This window comes from Rhinopithecus bieti, unplaced genomic scaffold (genome assembly GCF_001698545.2).
Source record: "Rhinopithecus bieti isolate Rb0 unplaced genomic scaffold, ASM169854v2 scaffold_6876, whole genome shotgun sequence".
Classification (NCBI taxonomy): Eukaryota; Metazoa; Chordata; class Mammalia; order Primates; family Cercopithecidae; genus Rhinopithecus; species Rhinopithecus bieti.
In genome coordinates this window covers 1,419,863-1,444,138 of record NW_016805229.1, presented here as the reverse complement: position 1 = coordinate 1,444,138, position 24,276 = coordinate 1,419,863, and the positions used below count along the sequence as shown (strand labels likewise).

The following is a 24,276-nucleotide window of genomic DNA, read 5'->3' as shown; positions in this document are numbered from 1 at the left end:
TTTTTTTTTTGAGAGGGAGTTTCACTCTTGTTGCCCAGGCTGGAGTGCAGTGGTGCGATCTTGGCTCACTGCAACCTCTGCCTCCCAGATTCAAGCAATTCTCCTGCCTCTCGAGTAGCTGGGATTACAGGCACCCGCCAACACACCTAGCTAATGTGTTGTATTTTTAGTAGAGATGGGATTTCACCATGTTGGCTAGGTAGTCTCAAACTCCTGACATCAGGTGATCCACCTGCCTCAGCCTCCCAAAGTGCTGGGATTACAGGTGTGAGCCACTATGCCCAGCCACCTCCAGCTATTTTTAGTTGAATTAATACATAAGGCTTATTATCATGGGTTGGCAAATTCGGTCCCCTGTTGTTTCTGTAAATAAAGTTTTATTGAAACACAGCTGCTCTGATGTCCTTGTTTATTCCTCACGGCTGCTTTCTCACTAGGCAACAGAGCTGAGTAGTTGCAACAGAGGCCATCTGGTCCTTAAAGTCTAAAACTTTTACTACTGATCCTTTAGTGAAAATAGTTTGCCAACTCCCTGTTTATATTATGACATTAATTAGATATTCTCTGTAAAACTGTATCCTATGATTACATTTCCTTTGTTGTTGTTCGGCTTCTCTCTGACCCCCAACTTTATAATTGCTTTTCTTTCTCCTGCACCATTTGCTTTTAGTATACCCTCCAATACATCAAGGATCCTCTTCCAGATCCATCTTTAATTAGGTTGGATTTGGTTATACTTTTGGAAAGACGTCAGCAAGATATTTTTCTTTTAAAATAAAGGTCTTTTATGGGTCAAGTCACTTGGAAGCTGCTTGATACACTCGAGGTTAAATTGACCCAAGACACCAGTTAACTGAAACTTTTGGATTAACTTGAAATGCCTGATTCAAGTCACGAGGATTGAGGTCTTTGCCAAGACTTCATTATCCCGAGTTTGGATGCATTTAGGAATATTTGGTTCTTTCTAAAAGCCCAACATCTTTCCAGTTCTATCATCTAAAATACAAAGGGCCCCCAGGAATTTAGTTGTGAGTCCTATACTTGCCCATTTCTGGAAGACCAGAGGCAAAGCACAAAACTAGAACCCAAGTTACCAGACAGCCAAACTGTTTTCTTTGGTGCCAAATAAAAGGAAGAGAAATGTCAACATTTTTCCCTGGCCCATTCCACAGGGTCCTGCACTGTAACTGCTAATGTACCATGTTTGCTGGTATATAACATACATTCAGCATTCCCCCTTTATCAAAAATTGCTCCACCTCATATCCTATGTTCCAGAAAGCCAGCCATTAAGGAAACTTGTTTTTATTTTTTTGAGACAGAGTCTCACTCTGTCGCCCAGGCTGGAGTGCAGTGGTGCAATCTCAGCTCACTGCAACCTCCACCTTCTAGGTTCAAGCGATTCTCCTGCCTCAGCCTCCCGAGTAGCTGGGATTACAGGTGCCAGTCACCACACCTGGCTAATTTTTGTATTTTTGGGGAGAGAGGGTTTCACTATCTTGGCCAAGCTGGTCTCAAACTCCTGACTTTAGGTAATCCGCCTGCCTCTGCCTCCCAAAGTGTGGGATTACAGGCATGAGCCACTGCGCCCCACCCTGGAAATTTAAATAATGGAAAGTGCCAGCCCCGTAGCTGAGCTCTGCAATACACTCCGACACAGCAAAGTTCTGAGCTCACACAGATCCTTTTGGTAACTGTCTTAACCAAAATAACTACACTTGGGCCACAAAAGAGATGGGAAGTAAAGTCTGTATTGTTCCCATAAAATTTCAGACTTAAAACGTATTAGTAATATGTAGACTCTACTATGTACAGGTAGTGACTGATCCATTCCTTTTTTAAGCTATGTGATTTGTATATATTTTTAGGAGTTAGTAAACAACTGCATGTCCAGAACTGAACTCATAACTTCCTACTGCAGTCTGGTGTACAGTGTACTGTATTTACATAAAAAACATTTTTCCCTACAATAGAGGTCAGCAAACTTCTGCACACTGCCTGTTTTTGTAAATAAAGTTTTATTGTAACACAGTGTTGCCTGCATACTTCGGTTTATGTGTTGGTTGTGCTTCTTGGTTTATGTATTGCCTGTGGCTGCTTTTGCATTACAATGGCAGAGTTGAATAGCTGTGACAGAAGCTGTGTGGCCTGCAAAGCCTAAAGATTTATTATCTGGCCTTTTACAGAAAAAGTTTTGACCCCTGTTCTACAAAGTCACTGGCAAAACATGTATAATGAAAAGTGCTTAGCCCCACTGGCCCTGCAAATTCCTTATAAAACCAGAATGCATCTTTTATACTTGCAAGTTTTATAAATTTGACAAGTAAAGCAAATGTCTTTCTCCCTTTCCTTGAAGACACAGATTGTGTCTAGTTGGACTTGATGCTCTCTGGTCTAATTAGACATGAATCATTAATGATCTAATGTCTAATTGGAGTTGATGGCTACTATGTCACATAGTAGGTGGTCAGTAAATGAGAATGACTGAACAAAAGCCACACTCACTCACTGGGAGGAGATGAAGAACTGCTCATCTGTCACTCACAGACATGGTCCTTTCTGGCAGGATCTCAGACTGTTTTTATAGCCAATCCCTTAACCTCGGATTCTGATGAAAGGGAAGGCTCAAGCCATCCAATCACACGTCATTGCTAGTCACTTACTTTTCATCTTCTCCTTGGCTCCAGCAATCATGTAGTAAAAGATGTGGAATGTCCTCTCGTCTCTGGCTTGGCGAATTGCCCGTGATTTTTCTAGCAGATCTGGTTTGGAGAGAGTTAGGGATTCTGGGGATACTGCGGGTGTTCTTCTGGTCTTCCACCTCCATCCCTATCATACCCAATTCGCACGGGATGACTTTCCAGTTCTGCCCCAGGGATCGGTAATGTCTAACTTTGACCATCGCCCCTGTGGACAAATGGAACCACTGGGTGCTGCCAGCCGACCTCAGATGCAGAAAGAAGGGAGGGGAATAGAGTGAAAAGAGAAAGCATAGAAAGACCCCAGGAAGATGGTAATGGTAATGAGATGTTCCCCTAACAGCCATCACCAGCAAATTTTCTTTAAAATGAGCTTTCTTCAGACATTACAGAATGCAAATAATGACACCCTCTATGATTTATGATTCATTCCTGTGTGAAACGATTGATATACATTGTCTCACTGAAGCCTCACAAAGTATGCTAGGAAGTAAGTGCAACTATTATTGGTGTTTTCATTAAGGGGAAACTGAGGTTCAGAGAAGGGAAGTCCTTTCTCAAGATCATACAGCTAGCAAGTGGCAAAGCTGTCTTCCATGCCCTCTGTTCCAAGAGTAGGGTCTGACGGGACGGAGGGGAGAGAGACCATAAACACGCTATACTAATTAATTTCAGGAGAGCTGCTCTGCCATGGAGGGTGGCAGGAGGGAGAGCAGAGGGGAGGGCAGGGCAGGGTGGCATGGAGATCACAGGGTCTGGGGTGATGGAAGAGGACAGCTGGGAGGCTGGGCTACTGTACTGGGTGGATTTCCACAGCACTAAGTGTGATGGTGTGGGATGATGGGGCTGGATCCGCAGACCTTGTCTTCTTCAAGTCCTAAACCCAGCTAGCAGTGCCTGGGTGACCATAGCCCATGTCCTAGCTGGAAAGCAGTGATTCTCAGACTTTCTGATGGTGCGTCAAAATTCCTAGAGGGCTTATTCAAACCCAGCTTGCTGGGCTCCACCCTCCAACATTTGATTCAGCAGACCTGGGGCAGGGTCTAAGGTGTGCATTTCATATATATATATATAATGTGTGTGTGTGTGTATACACGTATATACAATGTATACACACATGTATACACACACAGGAACACGCACACATGTATATGTTTGAGCCAGAGTCTTGCTCTGTCACCCAGGCTGGAGTACAGTGGTGCAATCTTGGCTCACTGCAACCTCTGCCTCCCAGCTTTAAGCAATTCTCCTGCCTCAGCCTCCTGAGTAGCTGGGACTACAGGTGCATGCCACCATGCCTGGCTAATTTTGTATTTTTAGTAGAGACAGGGTTTCACCACATTGGCCAGGTTAGTCTCAAACTCCTGACCTCAAGTGATCTGCCCGCCTCGGCCTCCCAAAGTGCTGGGATTACAGGCATGAGCCACCGTGCCCGGCTGAGATGTGTGTTTCTAAAGAGCTCCCAAGTGATGCTGATGCTGCTGGTTTGGGAAACATACTTTCAGAACCACTGATCTAAAAGGAAGACTGAGGCCTGAAGGACAGCGCTATGCCTGGGGCTCGCTCTAAACACAGGAAATGAACTGCTGAGAGGTGTGTGCAAGGCTGCAGGACAAGAGGGCCCTGGCTCTGGACTTGACCAAAGCCTGGCAGCCCTCCCAGCTGCAGGACAGGAATCCTGGCTGGTTTGGGCAGATTAAAGTAGAAACATACAAAACGTTAACAGTAACACAATAACCACCACCTATGAGATGCTCACTTTGGGCCCCGCCCCGTATCAAGGGCTGTGCGTACTATTATGCATATTATTTCATTTAATCACTGCACCAGCTCCACAAAGTAGGTGCGATCACCCCCATTTTACTGAGGCAAAACTGAGAGAGCTTCAGTGGTTTCCCCAAATCCCCGCAGCTTAGACAAGTGCAGTGGAGAGGAGGCCACTCCACAACCCACCCTCTTATCCAGGGCATATAACGTGGACAAATGGGACCACTAGGTGCTGCCAGCAGGCCTCAGGTGCAGAAAGAAGCTAAGTCGCCCCCCAGGCCCTATTCATTGCCAAGCACGTGGTCCGCAGGAAGCTGTGAACACACCATACCCTTGAGCTCTAGGGCCGCCTGCAAAGCTCCTGAGGCTGATCAGTCACTGAACTCTAGACCTGGTTGTTCCCCCACGTCCAGATATTTCTAACTTGGCTCCACTTCACCACTCAGATTCATGAAAGAGACACTCTACTCGTTCCTTGCGACATCAGCGTTCTTCTGCGTAAACTCTGTTTTCATTAATTTCCTATCTAAGAAGTGGAGCCAATCACAGACCAAGTCTCTAAAAGGCTAACAGGTCCAGAATTTGGCTTCGGACAGTGGCTGAATAAGAATGAAGTGAAGATCATAGAAGAGACACTACGTAGCCAGCCCTTATTCTGCACCTTGCATGGTACCTAGAGCTTTATATCCGTTCACTCACTCTATTCTCACATTTCTATGAGGCAGGTACCATTCATTATCATCCCCATTTTGCTGATGAGGCACAGACAGGGGGAGTAACCAGCCCAAGGTCAGTCAGCTAAAGGACAGGTCATTTGAGCATCACATGCAGGCTAGGCTGCTTCTTTGGGGTTCAAACCAGGGGTCGGGTCCACACATGTATAACCACTACACCACAATGCCTGCTGTTAAGGGGAGATTTGTTCTGGAAGAAACCTAAGAGGCTGGAAAGACAGGGGTGGCTCCTGGACTCTCCCAGCCTCTGGGCTGGAGGTTGGTAGGGGGCGGGGTGCCCGTTTGGCCCAGGCTCAGGGAAAGGATACAGGTCTCAATGTTGGCTCCCACGATGTAACCTGTGACGTCGAAGTTGATGCGGATGAATTTGCCCTGCCAACAGGAAAACACAGTTCAGGCTTTGCTGCCCAACTTCAGCCTTTAACCCCATGCTGTGGGCAATCAGGAGGGAGATGTTACAGAGCATGGGGGAGTGAGGGGCAGGGAGATTCTTGCAAACACTCAGAACCCCACGAGTCAACTCATCAGGCAGAACCAACATCTGCTGAGCTGAGACCACCCCAGGCCTAACAGCAACAGAACGTGTAAAACATGTTCACAGATCAATTTCATTTGGCTCTTGCAATGACCATAGTCCATCACGGCTATCCCCATTTTTTTTTTTTTTTTTTGAGATGGAGTCTCGCTCTGTTGCCCAGGCTGGAGTGCAGTGGCGCGATCTCAGCTCAATGCAAGCTCCGCCTCCAGGTTCACGCCATTCTCCTGCCTCAGCCTCCTGAGTAGCTGGGACTACAGGCACCCAGCACCACGCCCGGCTATTTTTGTATTTTTAGTAGAGACAGGGTTTCACCGCATTAGCCAGGATGGTCTCGATATCCTGACCTCGTGATCCGCCCACCTCGGTCTCCCAAAGTGCTGGGATTACAGGCGTGAGCCACCGCGCCCAGCCGGCTATCCCCATTAAAAAAAAAAATTATTTATTTATTGGAGACAAGGTCTCGCTCTGTCACCCAGGCTGGAGTGCAGTGTCATGATCTCAGCTCACTGCAAGCTCCGCCTTCTGGGTTCATGCCATTCTCCTGCCTCAGCCTCCCGAGTAGCTGGGACTACAGGCACCCGCCACCAAGCCCGGCTATTTTTTTGTATTTTTAGTAGAGATGGGGTTTCACCGTGTTAGCCAGGATGGTCTCGATCTCCTGACCTTGTGATCTGCCCGCCTCGGCCTCCCCAAAGTGCTGGGATCACAGGCATGAGCCACCGCACCCAGCCGGCTATCCACATTTAAAAAAAAATTATTTATTTATTGGAGACAAGGTCTTGCTCTGTCACCCAGGCTGGGGTGCAGGGGTGAAATCACAGCTCACTGTAATCTTGAACTCCTGGGCTCAAGCAATCCCCTTTTCCCCATGACCTCAGCCTCCCAAGCAGCTAGGACTACAGGCATGCACCACCATACCCAACTAATTTTAAAAAAAGTTTTTGTACAGATAGGTTCTCACTGTGTTGCCCAGGTTGGTCTCAGATTCCTGCACTCAAGCGATCCTCCCATCTCAGCCTCCCAAAGTGCTGGGATTACAGGAGTAAACTACCATACCCAGCCCACTATCCCCACTGTAAAGCTGGCAAAACTAAGACTAAGAGAGATCAAGTGACTGTCCAACATGACATTGCTCCTGAGAGGTAGAGCCCTAAGCAGAAGGAAGCTTTTTCCATATTCAGGGGCTGGAAAGGACTCCCTTCCCAAGCCCCACCCTGCTCCAAAACAGGCTGCACCCACATCATCCAACTATGGATGAAACCTTCTCTGTGGGACAGGTGAGTACGCATTGGACACAATGCCCAAGCAGGCCCTGTGTAGGATGTCCTTTAGGCAGGAATGGGTCATGTCCCTGGTCCTAGAGGCTCAACAAGTATCTCCAAAGATGGCCCTATCTACCTGCCTCAACTAAGCCATGAAACCAAGGATGGAATCCAATCCTCCATCTGTTGGCATCAACCCTTTTCCTGTTTCCTCAATAGGCGAGACAGGATTTCATCCATTTCCTCCCCCATGACATAATGTGGTGGGAAGTGTTGGCATGTGTGGACACAATCCCCTAGGGCTTGCTCAGTCCTTGACAAAACCTTCCAACTTTCCCTATCGGGAAACATGCAGTAGAGTGATTTGGGATGACCATATCCCAAATGGAGCCAGGGAGAGCCGGTTGGTCACAGGCAAGGCCCAGGCGCCTTTCTTCACTCTCCTTCTCAAGATGGCAGGGACACCAGTGAGTGGAGGATGTTTTTAGGGATTTGTCTTGCACTTACTTCCATTTATGATGGGGCTAGAAACATTGCACTGAATTGTAACACGCAAACAAAGTGCTTCTCAGTGGAGGCGACACATCTGCTATGGAGATTTTGGCAATCAGTGGAAGAGATTATTTGACTTGTCACATGATGGCGGGGGCCATTGTTGTTAGTGAACAGTGGGGCCAAGGATATTTTGGGAGTCCTGCAATGATCAGGAGAGTCTCTGACACCAATCCTTGTCTATATCCCTTATGACTCTTGCAATGTCTCACTTGATATTCATGGAGGTAAAAATCTGTTTGTAATTAGCTAGACTTAGAACCTAACCTTTACGCCTTTAGATTTTTATGCTTTTTTCTTTTCTTCTTTTTTTTTTTTTTGAGACAGAGTCTCACTCTGTCACCCAGGTTGGAGTGCAGTGGTGTGACTTTGGCTCGCTGCAACCTCCATCTCCCCAGGTTCAAGCGATTCTCCCACCTCAGCCTCCCAAGTAACTGGGAATACAGGCGTGTGTCACCGCGCCCAGCTAAGTTTTGTATTTTTAATAGAGACAGGGTTTCACCATGTTGGCCAGGCTGGTCTCAAACTCCTGACCTCAGGTGATCTTCCCACCTCAGCCTCCCAAAGTGCTGGGTTTACAGGTGTGAGCCACTCTGTGCCCGGCTTAGATTTTTATGCTTTTAAATAAAAGCATTAAAAAGTGTTTAAAATGTTGTTGTAATATAAGAATATCCCATCCGTGTGACTCTAGAGAAGATTGCTTTTGGTTCAGTGTTTCACCGAGAGTCAGTTGCCATTCTAGAAAATCCCATCCCAACATCACCAGTGCCTGAACTTGACCCTCTTCCTTGTATTTGTAGCTGTCGCAGTGGATAGACCTAAGTGTCTGTCTCTTACTGTGTCTTCTGTTTGTGTGGCCTGGCCCAAACATTGACATGCTGAAATGTACTTTATTTTATTTATTTATCTATTTAGTTTTGTAGAGATGGGGTTTCTCCATGTTGCCCAGGTTGGTCTCAACCTCTTGAGCTCAAGTGATCTGCCCACCTCAGTCTCCCAAAGTACTGGGACTACAGGCATGAGCCACCTCGCCGGGCCTGAAATGCATACTTTTTAAATGAATTGTCTTATGTTATTTCTTCTTCATATTACAGTTAGGGCATTACGCTGACGTGTATTCATCTAACCTGTGTAGGAGGTGATAGTATCTATGATTCTAATTTTGGGCGAGGAAAGGAGACATTGTGTAATTGTTTGTTACTAAAATGGGCCTTGGGGATCGCAGGGTCAGGGACCACCATGTGAATATGCTCAGCAGAGCAGAGCTTTCTGCAAAGTCTTTCACGGGACCCCATCCCAGTGAGCAACAGTTCAGAGACCCCCCCCCTCCTGGAATGCAGAGGCAATTTTTCTTTCATCTTTTCTCACTAAAATATCTTTCTGACCCTCCTACAGAGAGGCAACAGCTTCTTTTGTACAATGAAACCATTTTTGTCTACATAACATCAACCACCCACTTTCAGAGTTCCCCTGCCCCGTTGGGCTCAGGCAAAACCTTTTGCTTTGGAGCCTGGGGAGTGTGCGTGGGACGGTAGTACCCCCTGCCTCACTCACTGTCTGTTCTTCAATTGGAAGAACCAGCTTCGTGAAGGCTGGAACCATATCTGAACTATTCATCACAATCCTGTGAGCCTCGCTCAGTGCCTGGTATACAGCAGGCACTTAATAAAAACAGCAAATGAGAAAGAAACAAAGAGAATGGTGGTACATGTAAAAGTGCCTACCAGAATAATTGCACAGAGTAGGTACTTACTAAATATTTCTTGGAGAAGGTGTGTGCGTGGTACATAGTTGGCACTCAATTCATGTTTTGCTACATAAAATGGTATTGGATGTAAGGGTCTAGCACATAGCACGTGCTCAATAAATAATTTTTAAAATTTTAATAATAGAGATGGGGGGTCTATTTGTTTGCCTAGACCCCCCATCTAGGCTGGTTTGTTTGTTTGCCTAGGCTGGTCTAGAACCCCTGGGCTCAAGTGATCCTCCCATCTCAGCCTCCCGAAGTGCTGGGATTACAGGTGTGAGCCACTGCACCCTTCCAGTATTTGTTGAGTGAATAGTAAATGAATGAATGAATGAATGAATGAGAGTGTGAGAGGCAGGAGCCCTCGCAAGATTGTAAGGTACAGTCCATCTCTCCAGGGTCAGATGCCCCTCCCACCTCCGCACACAGACACTCTGCAGCCCAGGCAGGAAATGACACCAAACCTTTTCTGGAAAACCCGCGTGGCTTTGCTACTTACGAATCGTGAGGAGTTGTCGTTCTTGACTGTTTTGGCGTTGCCGAAAGCCTCCAGAATCGGGTTTGCTTGTAGAAGCTGCTTTTCCAGCTCTCCCTAAAATTCATTCACATCTAGTTATTGGAGAAAGCAACCTAGGTCCTGACAGTTCTACCTTGGATGGATGTTGTCACAAAACTCTGCCCTTAACCCACAGGTTCTCTCCTATCTCCTACCTCCTCTTAGACCCCGATGCTAATGTCCAGATTTACAGGAGGATTTCAGAAGAAAAGAAGCAACTGTCTGAGCTCTCTCATAGCTAGGACATCTACTCCTTAGGAAGGTCACTTTTTTCAAGACTAGGGCCTACTCATCTCTACAATATCACTGCCACTCAAAGCCACTGCCTTGTACAATGCCGATGATGTCATTTACATCATGATGAATGGTGCCCCACAGAGTTGTGCAGTGCACCACCTGCCCACTGTACATGGCAGTTGTTCTGCTGTTTATGTTTAACAAGCAATCTGCTTCAAGTTAAACCACTACAATCCTCCTTCTGATTATTTTAGTGCAATTTTTTTAAGCTGCAATTTTTCCTTTCTCAGGACTGGTTTTCTGAAGTCTCCTACAGAAGACAAGTAAGGAATGCACAAAACCCACCAGGAATCCTCTTAGCAGACTGCAGAATAAAGCTTCAAAGCAGGTTGCCTGAGCTCCATTCATCGGGTTAAAGGCAGCGGAGACTGTACATAGCCCACCGGCTATGTGCACAAACGCGGTCACGTGATTAATCATGGCAGGAAAGGGCCAATGTGGTAAGTTAAGCTGGGAAAGCAGAGGAGCTGCTCTTGGCCTAGCCCTAAAACATAGCGGCTGCAGATGGGCCCGAAGCCTCCAGGCCCTGGATTCTGGGAGTTTTTCTCCTTGATCTCCCTCCTGCCTTCCCTTCCTTATTTTTCCAGGCAGCAGGGCTGGGCTGGACAGGAGCCAGGAAAGTGTCTAGAGGGGACAAGGACGGGCATGGCTTCCTCCTTGTTCCTCTGCATGCCAGGAAGGCATCAGGGTACCTGGTCTACAGGACAAAGCAGGAAGCTGCTATTTGTTTCTGTTTTATTCGTCCACACATCCTCCTTTTTGTAGCTCCCAGAGAAAGATGAAGCAAAAGCCTCATTCGCATAAAAATCTCAGCCACAAGCGGAATCACCACAGCTGAGACTGGTGGAAATTTACGAGAAGCGCCGTGCGTGTTTCTTTGTTGGTGGGAAGATGACTAAAGGAATCACTTTTGTTCACATAAACTTGGGGTCTCCATGGTCTCTGAAAAAGACTCCCTTTCTAGAATGGGGATTCTAGCAGGTAAGGTTGAAAAGTCCTGGCAAGAGAGCTTTAAATGGGGGACCTGGTGCAAACCCTTCATTTCATAGATGATGAAACTCTGGCCCCGAGAAGTTAACTGACTCGGCCAAGGTCACGCAAGAGCAGATCCCAAATAAGAACTGTACTTCTCCTTCTGATCTGCAACACTGTCACCCGGGGTCTAACGAAGATGGATTGAATGATCTTTTTGGGAGCCGAGGAAGACACCCGTGGGTTTCTTCTAGGCTGGGACCCACATGTCAGCCCCCCAAGCTCTGCGTTAGAGATGAGTTCATAGGCACAGGTCCAAGCAGGACCAGGTTATGCGTTGCGTAGCTGGGGCCTTACCGCGCCACCAAAGCTAGTGCATCGCAACCTCCAAGACGGTTTCTGGAGGCTTGAGTCAAGCAACCAGCATGCAAGAGACAGACACGCACTGCACACGCATGCACAGGGACACACTGGTGCACCAGGGACAGGAACTGGGGGAAGAAACTTAGGGATGATGGCGGGGAGAAAAGAGGGAGGCATGCCACAGCTGTGCCATTGACTGTCCATTGAGCCAGGGAAGCTTTGGTGCCTGACAGTCCTAAGACACTCAGCCAGATGGGACAGACGTCTCTGTCTAGGTTGTTCCAGTCAGGGGTACCAGGAGTGGATGCTTTGAAGGGTGCAGGGGCTCATTCTGAACTAGAGAAATCCATTTCAGGCTGAAGCGCAAACCTGGGGATTCCAATAGGAGTCCAGTGGGTGGTAAATGCACCCCCACACCCTGCCCTGGCATCAGACACCCACAGGATGGTATCTTGGTGCATTTACTTGTTTGAGTTGTGAAACTCCAAGGCCTACCCCATTTCTACCACCAGCTACAGGACTTGGTGGGTGCAACAGGATCATGCAGATCTAAATTCACTCCGTGCCTCCCCTACACACCAGGAAAACACTCTCAGTTACTCACGTAGGCAAAAGATGGGCCTTGCTGTGGTTGAACAACACAGTATAAAACAAATGTCAGTGTTATTTCCATCACATGGACATCAGGGGCTGGAGACTATATGACTTTGATCCCCCCAAACAGCCTGGAGTCCCCAAGACAGACAGGTCAGCTCCTTTTCCTTGATACTGTTTTTTTTTCTCTCTGTTTAGCTGCAGGGATGCGATCACAGCTCACTGCAGTCTCAACCTCCTGGGCTCAGGCGATACTCCTGCCTCAACCTCCCAAGTAGCTAAGACTACAGGCATGCACACCATGCCTGGCTAATTCTATTTTATTTTATTTTTTATTTTGTACAGACAGGGTCTTACTGTGTCACCCAGACTGGTCCTGAACTCCTGGGCTCAGACCATCCTCCCGCCTTTGCCTCCCAGAGCACTGAGATTACAGTCATGAGCCCCCATGGCTCAGCCATTCCCTCCTTTTTCTAATTTCTTAGAGATCCAGGCATTTCAAAGATTTTCATAATTACTGGGGTCACATTAGTCTCCTTAAAACAGTATCCAATGAGACAATGTCTGAGATGTGTTTACACATGCAGCCAAAACAAGTAGCACATACTAGGCCCTTGAAAAAGATGAGTTGTTAGAAAGTATTATGTCCTATTTTTACTCTTTAGGGAAAGGGAAGGCAGTGGAAACTGTATTTTAACTGCCACGCAGCCTTTGGAGCCGTTGTTCCAACTCACTATGGCTAGAAACCAACTTGCCAGAGACAACTCTAGGATGCTGAATCTTGAGTTTCCTGCATTTGTTCGGAGAAGGAAAGTTCTCCAAAGCCACAACCAGCACCCATTCCAGATCTCCAAGGGCCTCTAGACAACCCGACCATGGTGGCTGCTCCCGAGTCCCCTCTGAGGGCCTAAAGCGACATCCGGAATGGCGAACACTGGAGACACCCCCACACCGTAGTCAGATCTCCATCCTACCATCTTTCTGCCTGCGAACCTGCAGACGGAGGTGCTGGCCAGTCCTGGCGGCCCCACCGCGTGCCCCCTCCTGTGGGACAGATGGGGTGGGGCTGACACACGAGGAGGAAGAAAAGGATGGGCCCTAGAGGGGGTGACCCTAGAAACCTCCTCTTCTTTTCCTCCCAAGCTCTTAGTCATACTGTGTCATCATTAGTCATACTGTGTCATCATTAGTCATACTGTGTCATCATCTGTTTATTTCTGGGATTATGTGACAACTACGTGCTCTTCCACAGGTCCAGAAGCTCGCAGAAGAGAATAACAGCATCTCTCAGACTTATCCCCAGGTCCCCACCCCAAGTGGTGCCTGGCACACAGTAGGTGCTCCATCCACAGTTACTGAATGGCATTGCACTGAAGCCCATGGGCCAAGTGATACCAGCATCTCCATCCCAGGGATGGGGGACACGTGGAGGAATCAGGGAACCCAAAAGGTACCTTAACCCCTGGGACTTTACAGAGATTCACTGAAAGGAGTGCTTCTCAATCTAGGGCAACTGTCCCACCCCAGGGGACATCTGACAAGTCTACAGATATTTTTGGTTGTCACAACTGGAGGGAAGGGGGCTATCAGCATCTAGTGGGTCGAGGCCAGGGATGTCATGAAATATTGTACGAGGCACGGGGAAGTCCCTCCAAGAAAGAGTTATCTGGTCCAAAATGCCATCAGTGCCACCACTGAGAAGCCCTGACATGAAGGAAGATCTCACTGCGGAAGGAAAGGACTTATTCTCATTTCACAAAACGGGCCCCCTTCTGGAGGGACGCTTCCAGCTGAACCAAGAAATCACCCATACTCAACAGGCCTGCTCGCCAAAAAGATGGTCTCTCTTTGAGTCTTCAGGGGAGGGGTAGTCAGACAGGGCCTGAGTTCTTGCAGCGATGTTCTGTTTGTATCTCGGTTGCGCTGCAAGCTGGAGACCGGTTGGCTAAATCATGGCCTCTGACTGGGAACTGCCACTCACCGTGATACTTGTGTCTTTCTTGCCCTTGTGGGAGGAGGCCACCACGGCCAGGTACTGAATGACCTTCTTGGTGTTTTCGGTTTTCCCGGCTCCGGACTCACCTCTGAAAGACACAGGAACAGTCACCCAGTGGACATCATCTATGCACACGTTCCATGGTGACCTTTCCGCAGCTCCATGAGCCAGGCAGGACGATAATGACGATCACCACCATTTCCCAGAGGGCGAAACGGAGGCTCCCAGAGGGGAAGTAACTTGCCCAAGGTCACATCTCTGGTAGTGAGCTGAACTGGGTCCCCAACCTAGGTCCAATGCCCGATCTATTCCTTCCAAGAGGACGTACAAAAGAATTCAGATACAAAGAGTGAAAAGGTGGGCTGGGCGTGGTGGCGGCTCATGCCTGTGATCCCAGTACTTCGGGAGGCTGAGGTGGGAGGATCATTTGAGCCCAGGAGTCTGAGACCAGCCTCAGCAACACAGAGAGACAATGCCTCTACAAAAAAATTTAAAAATTAGCCAGGCATGGTGGCACATGCCTGTAGTCCCAGCTATTGGGGAAGTTGAGGCAGGAGGATCACTCAAGTCCAGGAGTTCAAGACCAGCGTGAGCAATACAGTAAAACCCTGACTCTATAAAAAATAAGAAAAATTAACCAGGCATGGTGGTGCATGCCTGTAGTCCCAGCTACTCAGGAGGCTGAGGTGGGAGGATGGCTTGAGCCCAGGAGTTTGAGGCTGCAGTGAGCCATGATCACACCACTGGACTCCAGCCTGGGTGACAGAGCAAGACCTCATCTTTTAAAAAATAGGGTGAAAAAGAAAACCTTAGTTTTCCTACAAGGGTCCAAACAGGTTTATTTGGAATTGTCTACTTTTAAGACATCATTAGCATTGCTAGAAATGGAAAGACCAGGCACAAGGCAGCCTTCAAGAAAGGACTTAAGTGCCTCTGGAGTACCAGGACCTAAAGTTTAAGAAGCTCCCTTATGGAAAGAAAAATTTACCAAAAAACTGGTTATCCCATTGATCACTGAGCAGAGGCAAGTCCCTTTATCTTCTGAGGAATCCCACCCCATGTTTCAGGAGGCTAGCTGATGATCTCAGTTAAGTATCTAAGGATAAGCCCAGTTGAAGTAATTCACGATAAAGTGTAAATGACTGATATGTTTAGATCAGTATGACATGGTTTGTCTTCTCAAAAAAGTATGTACTCCTGGAATATGAAGGTAGTTTTTTTTTTGTTTTTGTTTTTTTTTTTTTTTTTTACCAAGATGGCCTTCATGAACTAGCTGCCTGTTTTGGCCATCAGAAATCATCACAATGGAATGGCTCCATCTAGATACCGTCTCTATGTCCCACCATTCCTAGTCAAAGATAAGGACAGTGCCTTCACCAAAACTTCACTTGTTTATCATCTTCTCCTATTTTTTCAGTTTCCTTTTGTTTTTTGTGTTTCCTTTCTTTGCCTCATCTCTCTGACTTTCTGAGTTCACTTAATACTCTAAAATATAAGAGAGATTTTTTTTTAAGTTGGGAAAAGAATTTGTTCACCCCAAGGTCGGCCCACGGTTCTCTGTGCTGAACCAGTGCCACCACAGCTAGTACAGTCTCTGCTCTTCTTCCTAATTAGGAAGTAAAGAAATTAATTTTCTCTGCCAAGGGCCCATTAATAACTTGGCTCATGGCTTAAAAAAGAAATAGAAGAAAAGAAAAAAGAAAGGGGGAAAGAAAAAAAAAGTGGCCCAAGTTGCTGGGCCTAATCCTACAGGTCCCACTGTCCAGAAATCAAGTGTCTAATGGCCAAGAATGATGGAACATCTTGCAGTGTCTTTGTGCGGTCCCTTCCCTTCCTAGAGGCCTTCCTTCCCAGGGGCCACATTGTTTCACATGGCCTCAGAGGCAGTTTATGAAATGGGAACCATGAAGGTATTACCCTATATCCCCAGAAGGGGAAACTAAGACCAGAATGTGTGTGTGTGTGTGTGTGTGTGTGTGTGTGTGTGTGTGTGTGTGTAAAAGAGGAGAAATGGCCGGGTGCAGCAGAGAATTGGCCACGTTTATAATCGCAGCTACTCAGGAGGCTGAGTTGGGAGGATCACTTGAGGCCAGGAGTTTGAAAGAAGCCTGGGCAACATAGAAAGATCCCATCTCTTAAGAGAGAGAAGAATTGGCATTTGTCATTGGGGGTATCCCAATGACAAAGAGGGAAGGGTCCCTTGCTAATTGCTCTACATGAATTATTTCCTTTATCATCTTCCTGCCTCCATGTTGTTATAGAAGGAGGAGTCTTGCACAGAGTCAGTAAGCAATTTTCCCTAGGTCACACAGCAAAGAAGGGATACAGTCAGAATGGAAAGTCAGGTCTCTGATTCTAATGCAATCAGAATTCCTTTTCCTACATTTCACCAAGGTGTTCCATGACACAGGCCCAACCCTCTAAGGACTTGCTTTCCAAGGCCAGAAGAAGGGCAGGGGAAGGGGAATTAATGTTTATTGAAGGCCTACACAGTACTAGGCTTTGGGCTCACAAATCTTTTCATTTATTCTACCCAGCAATCTAATGAGAGAGTTATTAATTATCCCCATCACCCACCTGGGGAAAATGAGGCAGAGAGAGGTTGAAGTAAATTGCTCCAGCCCACAATTGCTCTTGCTTTCACACAGATAGGAAATGGAGGAGAATCAGGATTTGAACTTAGGTCCACTTGACACCAGGGCCCATGTTCTGCCCCCTACCCTTTTATTTTAACAAATCAGCAAAGAGAAAAGACAGAGTGAAGTCCCAGCACCACTCCATTGGAGTTCTGCCATATATTCCAGCAGTCTTTACTTGCCCTAACCAACAAATCAAGCCACTCAGTCATTCACACCTAAGTATGAATTACTTCAATCAGACTGACGTCAGAACTTTGCTAGACTTCATTCTAAAGTGAAGGGGATGGATTCCGATTCAAGCAAGAGAAAGTAGAGAAACTTTTGGATGTAGGAAATCACTTGCGTAGGTGGTCATGAACCTATTCAGATCCAAGACAAGAATCAGGACAGCAGTGTGCACAAACAACACGTGTGAAACACACTCTTCATGCCGACAAACCAGTGTTCCTAGACTGCTGGTGCTCCCTTCTCTTTCCCACAACAATTCCTTCCTTTCCACCCTGGCCTTGAACCTCCCTCACCTCCTCCCTTTTACAACAAAGACATCACCGGGTGCGGTGGCTCACGCCTGTCATCCCAGCACTTTGGGAGGCCGAGGCAGGTGGATCACTTGAGGTCAGGAGTTCAAGACCAGCCTGGCCAACATGGTGAAACCCTGTCTCTACTAAAAATACAAAAATTAGCTGGGCGTACTGGTGTGCGCCTGTAATCCCAGCTACTTGGTGGAGGGAGGGGGCTGAGGCAGGAGAATCGCTTAAACCCAGGAGGCGGAGGTTACAGTGAGCTGAGATTGTGCCACTACACTCCAGCCTGGGCAAAAGAATGAGACTCCATCTCAAAAAACAAACAAACAAAAAACCAAAGACATCAACGTGCCCCGTCCATGGCTATGGTCTTCCACTTTGCCCGGGATGAGGAGTGGGACGTAAACTCTGGGACTCTACCCCTTCCCATGTAGCTGCTGGGCTCCACTGTTTCCAAGTTCTGTTGAGAAAAACCAATTGCCCTGGGAGGTTCTGCCAAATAAAACATCCCAAGCTCCAGGCTCATGGGCGTCTGAAGGTTGATATGCTCCGAGTTGGTCCAGAAACATTCATAACTTGGCTTTTCTGACCCCCACCTCTAGGGGTGAAGATGCCTTCCTGGTCTGAGTACCCTAAACTCCTTTCTTGTTTCTTCCTCTCCCTGTTCCCAGAGAAGGACCGGACTCATGACCAAATATGGCCTCCTGGCCTTGTAATTACCCCAATGCCAGTTCCTTTTAATCAGTCCAGCCCCAGCGGCTGGGAGGAACCACCCAATGGCCACTTAACCCCTCATCCAGGCTGGCTTCATCAGTGGGACCTGTACAGTCTTACAGGGACCACCCTGTGCTTGATTTAATACTCTAATGTTGCCATCTGGAAATTCTTCATAATTCTTTATAAAGGCTCTGCATTTTCTTTTCTTATCTTTTGAGACTGAGTCTTGCTCTATTGCCCGGCTGGAGTACAGTGTGTGATCTTGGCTCACTGCAACCTCTTCCTCCTAGGTTCAAGTGATTCTCCTGCCTCAGCCTCCCAAGTAGCTGGAACTACAGGTGCCTGCCACTATGCCTGGGTAATTTTTGTATTTTTAGTAGAGATGGGATTTCACCATGTTGGTGAGGCTGGCTTCGAACTCCTGACCTCACGTGATCTGCCCGCCTCAGCCTCCCAAAGTGCTGGGATTCCAGGAGTGAACCACTGCGCTCAGCCAGCATTTTCATTTTGCAAAATTTTACAAATTCTGTACCTAGTCCTGGCTCCCAAGGTTGAATATTGCCAAGTCCATTGCAGCCTGTGGTTTGCCATTGGTAGGAAAGCCAAATTGTCTCTGATGAACCGCACAGCTATTCAGTCCCTGGTCTTTATGTGACTGGCAAGGCATTCTGGCATTTTGTACTGTACAACTCCTACACATCCTGCAAAACCCCAGGCAGAAGCAACGCCTCTCTCCCCTACAGCATCAATTGGCAGAATAGCATAATGGGCTCCAGGGCCGGGTTGCTCAAGTTCAAATCCCTGCTCTGCCAGTTACCTGTGTGTGACCTTAGGCAAGTCATTTAGCCTCTCCATACCTCAGTTTCTTTACCCCATTATAAAATGGGTATAATAAAAACACTTACCTTGTATGATTTTTTTTTTTTTTTTTTTGAGACAAGGTCTCACTCTGTGGCCCAGGCTGGAGTGCAGTGATGCAATCATAGCTCACCGCAACTGAGAATTCCTAGGCTCGAGTGATATTCCTGCCCCAGCCTCCCAAGTAGCTGGGACTACAGGTACACACCACCACAGTTGGCTAATCTTTAAATTTTTTGTAGAGACAGGGGTCTCGCTGTTTTGCCCAAGCTGTTCTCGGACTCCTGGTCTCAAGTGATCTCTAGCCTCAGCCTCCCAAAGTGCTGGGACTGCAGGCATGAGCCACCATGCCTGACCTTTTATATGATTCTTATGAGGATTAAACGAGTGAATATTTATATAAAATGCTTAGAACAATGCCTGGTATATCAAAATGCTAGTTATTATTACTTTTGTTTTTTGAGACAGTTTTGCTTGTTGCTCAGGCTGGAGTGCAACGGCACAACTTTGACTCACTGCAATCTCGAACTCCTGGGTTCATGTGACCCTCCCACCTCAGCCTCCTGAGTAGCTGGAATGACAAGCATGTGCCACTACACCTAGCTAATTTTTTGATTTTGTGGAGTCTCGCTAAGTTGCCCAGGATAGTCTTGAACTCCAGGCCTCAGGCAATCCTCCTGCCTTGGCCTCCTAAAATGTTGGGATTACAGGTGTGAGCCACTATGCCCACCTATTATTACTTTTATAACCACTGCTTCCGTAGTGCTTATCTATTGTTTGTATAATGATTTTCAACATTCATCCTATCATTAAGATATAAATAATATTCACAATTTCCCACTATTTAAGCTAGGAGTTAGCAAACTCTTTCTGTAAAAGCTCAGCTCTCCACTGCAGCACAAAAGCAAATATGTAAACAAGTGAGTGCAGCTGTGTTTCAATAAAACTTTATCTAGAACAAATAGGCAAGGGCCTGATTTGACCCACTGGTCAAAGTTTGTCCTTCCCTGGCTTGAGTCCCTTAGCACATTCTCATCCATTTTACTTATTTATTTTATTATTGTATATAATTTTTGAGGTGGGATCTCACTGTGTCACCCAGGCTGAAGTGCAGTGGTACAATCTTGGCTTACTGCCAAATTTCTGCTTCCCAGGCATGGTGAGCTGAGATCCTCCTGCCTCACCCTCCTAAGTAGCTGGGACTACAGGCACATGCTATTAGGCTCAGCTAATTTTTGTGTTTTTTGTAGAAACGGAGTTTTGCCATGTTGGCCAGGCTGGTCTTGAACTCCTGAGCTCAAGCGATCAGCCTGCCTTGGCCTCCCAAAGTGCTAGGATTACAGGCATGAGCCACCGTGCCTGGCCTGTCATTCATTTTAGACGAAAGTTTAAACTCCTCCCCAGGGCCTGAAAGCACCCCCCTACCTCTCTCTAATTTTATGTGCCACCACTCTCCTCCTCTTAATTTAGCCCCTTGATTACACAGCTGTTTCTCCAACCAGGCCCATGGCCTCTAATTAAACTGAGTACACTGGATGGATTACATGCTAGACAAAATACAACTCAGGCCTAAAAATTACATTTATTCAGCTTTCAGTTTTCCTTCCTTTCTTTTCTTCCTTCCCTTCCTTTCCTTCCTTCCTTCCTCTCTCTCTCTCTCTCTGGGTCTTGCTCTGTTGCCCAGACTGAGGTGCAGTGGTACGATCACAGCTCACTTAGCCTCTAACTCCCAAGCTCAAGTGATCCTCCCTCCCCAACCTCCTGAATAGCTGGGACTACAGGTGTGCACCATCCCACCTAGCTAATTTTTGAATTTGTTGTACTGATGGGGTCTCACTGTGTTCCTCAGTTTGGTCTCAAACTTCTGGCCTTAAGCAACCCTTCTGCCTCAGCCTCTCAAGGCCCTGAGTTTCCAGGCATAAGCCACCACACCCAGCCAATTTCCAGTTTCTTAACTGCATAACCAAACAGTTGGTTCCAACCCGGCTTCTCTTGACCACCAATTATGCCTGAAAGCTCAGCCCTGCTGTCAACCTGTAGGTCCTTCTAGTCACTTTGGCTGAATTTCACAACAAGCAAAATAAAATCTAATACAGAGACTGAAGATGTTGGTGGTTCTGGGGTGACCGGATGCATTTGCAAATAATAGTTGCATCGTTTTGGGATTTCCTCTCTAACAATGGCTAACGCCTACTTCTCCAGCATTGGCTGTGTGTGGGCAGTGTGCTAAGTCCTTGCTAATGCTGCATTCCAGGAGATGGAGATACACAACAGCCAAGTCAACAAACAAATAATCAAGATAGTTTGTGGTGGAGATATCATTGCTATATCAGTGTGATATGACTGAGAAGATTGAGGGGAAGGGAGGAGAGGGGAGGCTGTGCATGGGGAAGCCAGGGAGTTGCTGAGCCTTGAAAGTTACAAGAGAGTCCTGTGGGAAGGATGGAGGGAAGGGTGGGCCAGGCAGGGCAAACGGTGTGGACAGAGGTCCAAGGGAGGGAAATGCTGGGCCCAGGTATGAGACGGAATGCTCTCCAGTGTGGCTGGAGGGCCACAACAGAGGGGGACAGCAAGAAGTGATGAGGGAAGAGCGGATCCACACTCAATCTTCCAAGTCACGGTAAGGAATCTGAGTTTTATTCTCATGGGTGCAGGAAACCATTTCAGGAGGGGAATGGGGCTTTAGAACCAGTGTGGGGAGAATCAAAACTGCAGGATGGGCTGGGCACAGTGGCTCATGCCTGCAATCCCAGCACTTTGGGAGGCTGACCGAGTTGGGTGGATCATCTGAAATCAGGAGTTGGAGACAAGGCTGGCCAACATGGAGAAACCCCATCTCTATTAACAATATAAAAATCAGCCGGGCATGATGGCATACTACTCGGGAAGCTGAGGCAGGAGAATTGCTTGAACCCAGGAGGCAGGGGTTACAGTGAGCTGAGATTGCACCACTGCACTCCAGCCTAGACAAGAGTGAGACTCTGTCTCAACAAAAAAATAACAACAACAACAAACTGCAGGATGGGCCAGGCGCAGCAGCTCACACCTGTAATCCCAGCACTTGGGAGGCGGAGGCTCCCTGGGTCACCTGAGGTCAGGAGTTCAAGACCAGCCTGACCAACATGGCGAAACCCTGTCTCTACTAAAAATACAAAATTAGCGAGGCGTGGTGGTGCATGCCTGTAATCCCAGCTACCGGGAAGCTGAGGCAGGAGAATCGCTTGAACCTGGGAGGTGGAGGTTGCGGTGAGCCAAGATCACGCCATTGCACTCCAGCCTGGGCAACAAGAGCAAAACTCCATCTCAAAAAAATAAATAAATAAATAAACTGCAGGATGGATACCGGATTGCAGGAAAGATTTTTAAAAAATAGTGAGCACTTTCACTGCAATAGCAATTGATCATTACAAAGTGCTCGCCATGGGGTAGCGCCCTGTTTCTCCGTTCTTCACATGTAGTGACTCGTTTAATCCTTCCAACAACACAATGGGGTGCTTACTGTTCCCATTTTACAGATGGGGAAACTGAGGCTCAGAGAAGCAAACTGACCTGTTTCCTGGAGCATACAACTAGACAATGATGGGGCCAGAATTCAAACCCAAAGGGTTAGGTTCTGGAATCCACACTTTATGACAGCATGCTAATGAATATTTATTCAATGAATAATGGATGAATATTCCTATTGAAGGAAGGAAGGAAGGAAGCAAGCAAGCAATGGGAGCAGGGAGCTTAAGAGACTGCTGCAGAGGCCTTGGTGAGAGGTGATGGGACCGTGAACTACGAAGAGGTGGTGGAGTCAGAGGAATGGATATAGATGAGAAATATTTCAGCATCACACTGTCCAAGTTAGGAACCACTATCTAAATTAACTAAAATCTTAAAAATTCGTTCTGTAATACACTTGCCACTTTTTAAGAGCTCAATTAAGTGAACTTTTAAGTGAACATTTTAAGTGAACTCATCACAAAGTTATGTTAGACAGCACTGCTGATGGCATGGGTGCTGGAAATGAGAGCAGGGTGGCCTCTTCTTCATCTTCACAGCCTCTCCATAAGCTCAGCTCAGAGAGGTTAAGTGACCCATGCATAGCCACATAGCTAGGAAGCCATCTGAAAGTCCTACTCTTTCCTGCACCTCTCTGTTACCACACTTAATTCATTCACTCAACAGAGGGCAGTTGAGCAACACTATTTTGGTTCCTGGGGAGGTGACATGTGGCTTATGCATGGGTTTGGCTCCTAGGGGATCAAATGCCTCCGTGGTCAGCTGAAAACAGCCCCACAAAATGTCCATAGCCTGTCCTCAGAATCTCTGAATATGTTTGCCTGAGATGAGGAGACTGTCTTGGATAATCTAGGTGGGACTAATATAGCCACAAGGGTCCTGGGCCTTATAAGAGGGAGGTAGGGGGACCAGAGAAAGAGATTTGAAGATACTGTGCTGCAGAATTTAAAGACGGAGGAAGAGACCATGAGCCAAGGAATGTAGGTGACCCCTAGAAGCCAGAAAACTAGGAAACCAGGTCAGCAGGTTGTTTTAGCATTTATATCCACATAGCTAGGTAGCATTATATCTCTAGATCTAAACTATTCATTGTTAAACATCAAATGTTTACTTCTGACCATGGAAGATGAGAATTCAGTTCCCATCTAATCCTCTTCCCTTTCCCCACAGAGCCAATTCCATCACAGGTAGTTTTTCTGGTTAGATAAATACTCCAAACTTGCACAGCTGGGCTCCTTAGTCCAATGTGATTACTTCTCCTTCCATCCCAACTTTTGGTTTTTCCTGGAGTTTATAATTGCCTTTGTTTTACTGTTTCCAGGTTTTCTAGCTATATCAATCCCAAACCTTCTCTTGATACAGTTAATTGCCATCATACCATCCATCACCATCTGCAATTCTTATTACTAGTTTTTAACTGACCTTCCAGATAATTTTATGCAAATAGGAAACATATGCATGTCCACGCATTCCTGCTCTTTTTAAAGACGCACACGGTTACATTATGCATATGCTGGTTTGCCCTTGTGTTTTCCCGTCATCGGTATATCTACAAAGAGCATTCTCTCTAAGCATAAATAGATCAGCCTCACTCTTTGTAGTGGCTACCTGGAAATGCTGTATTTCATTTAAATAACCCCTGTTAATTATAGCTTTAGTTGCTTCCAAATCTTAAAAAATATATATGAATATAAATATATTAAAGATAATATATATTATATATTAAATATATATATATACACACAGTCTATCCTCATTATTTACATATTCCATATTTGCAAATTCACCCACCTGCTGAAAGTTATTTGTAACCCCAAAATCAATATTCATGGCACTTTTGTGGTCATTTGTGAACATGTGCAGAGCATGGAAAATTCGACTCCACCAATGCACACGTTCCCAGCTCAGGTTGAACAGGGGAATGCTCTACCTTCTAGTTTCAACTCTCATACTGTAAA

At 46.7% G+C, this 24,276-nt stretch overlaps 1 protein-coding gene across 6 annotated transcripts in view; it reads right to left on the bottom strand.

The window, feature by feature from the left end:
- The window catches only part of MYH11 (myosin heavy chain 11), a 164,281-nt gene that overhangs the window by 73,408 nt on the left and 66,597 nt on the right, over positions 1-24,276 (bottom strand). For 4 of the 6 annotated variants that reach the window (XM_017871716.1, XM_017871720.1, XM_017871717.1 and 1 more), the window contains 5 exons: positions 14,062-14,164; positions 12,091-12,111; positions 9,798-9,890; positions 5,508-5,571; positions 2,663-2,761 (listed from right to left, as the gene is read on the bottom strand). In XM_017871716.1, coding sequence (XP_017727205.1) covers positions 2,663-2,761; positions 5,508-5,571; positions 9,798-9,890; positions 12,091-12,111; positions 14,062-14,164 — 380 coding nt within the window. The remainder of the gene's footprint in view (positions 1-2,662; positions 2,762-5,507; positions 5,572-9,797; positions 9,891-12,090; positions 12,112-14,061; positions 14,165-24,276) is intronic. The other 2 variants (XM_017871719.1, XM_017871721.1) reach the window with 1 other exon arrangement.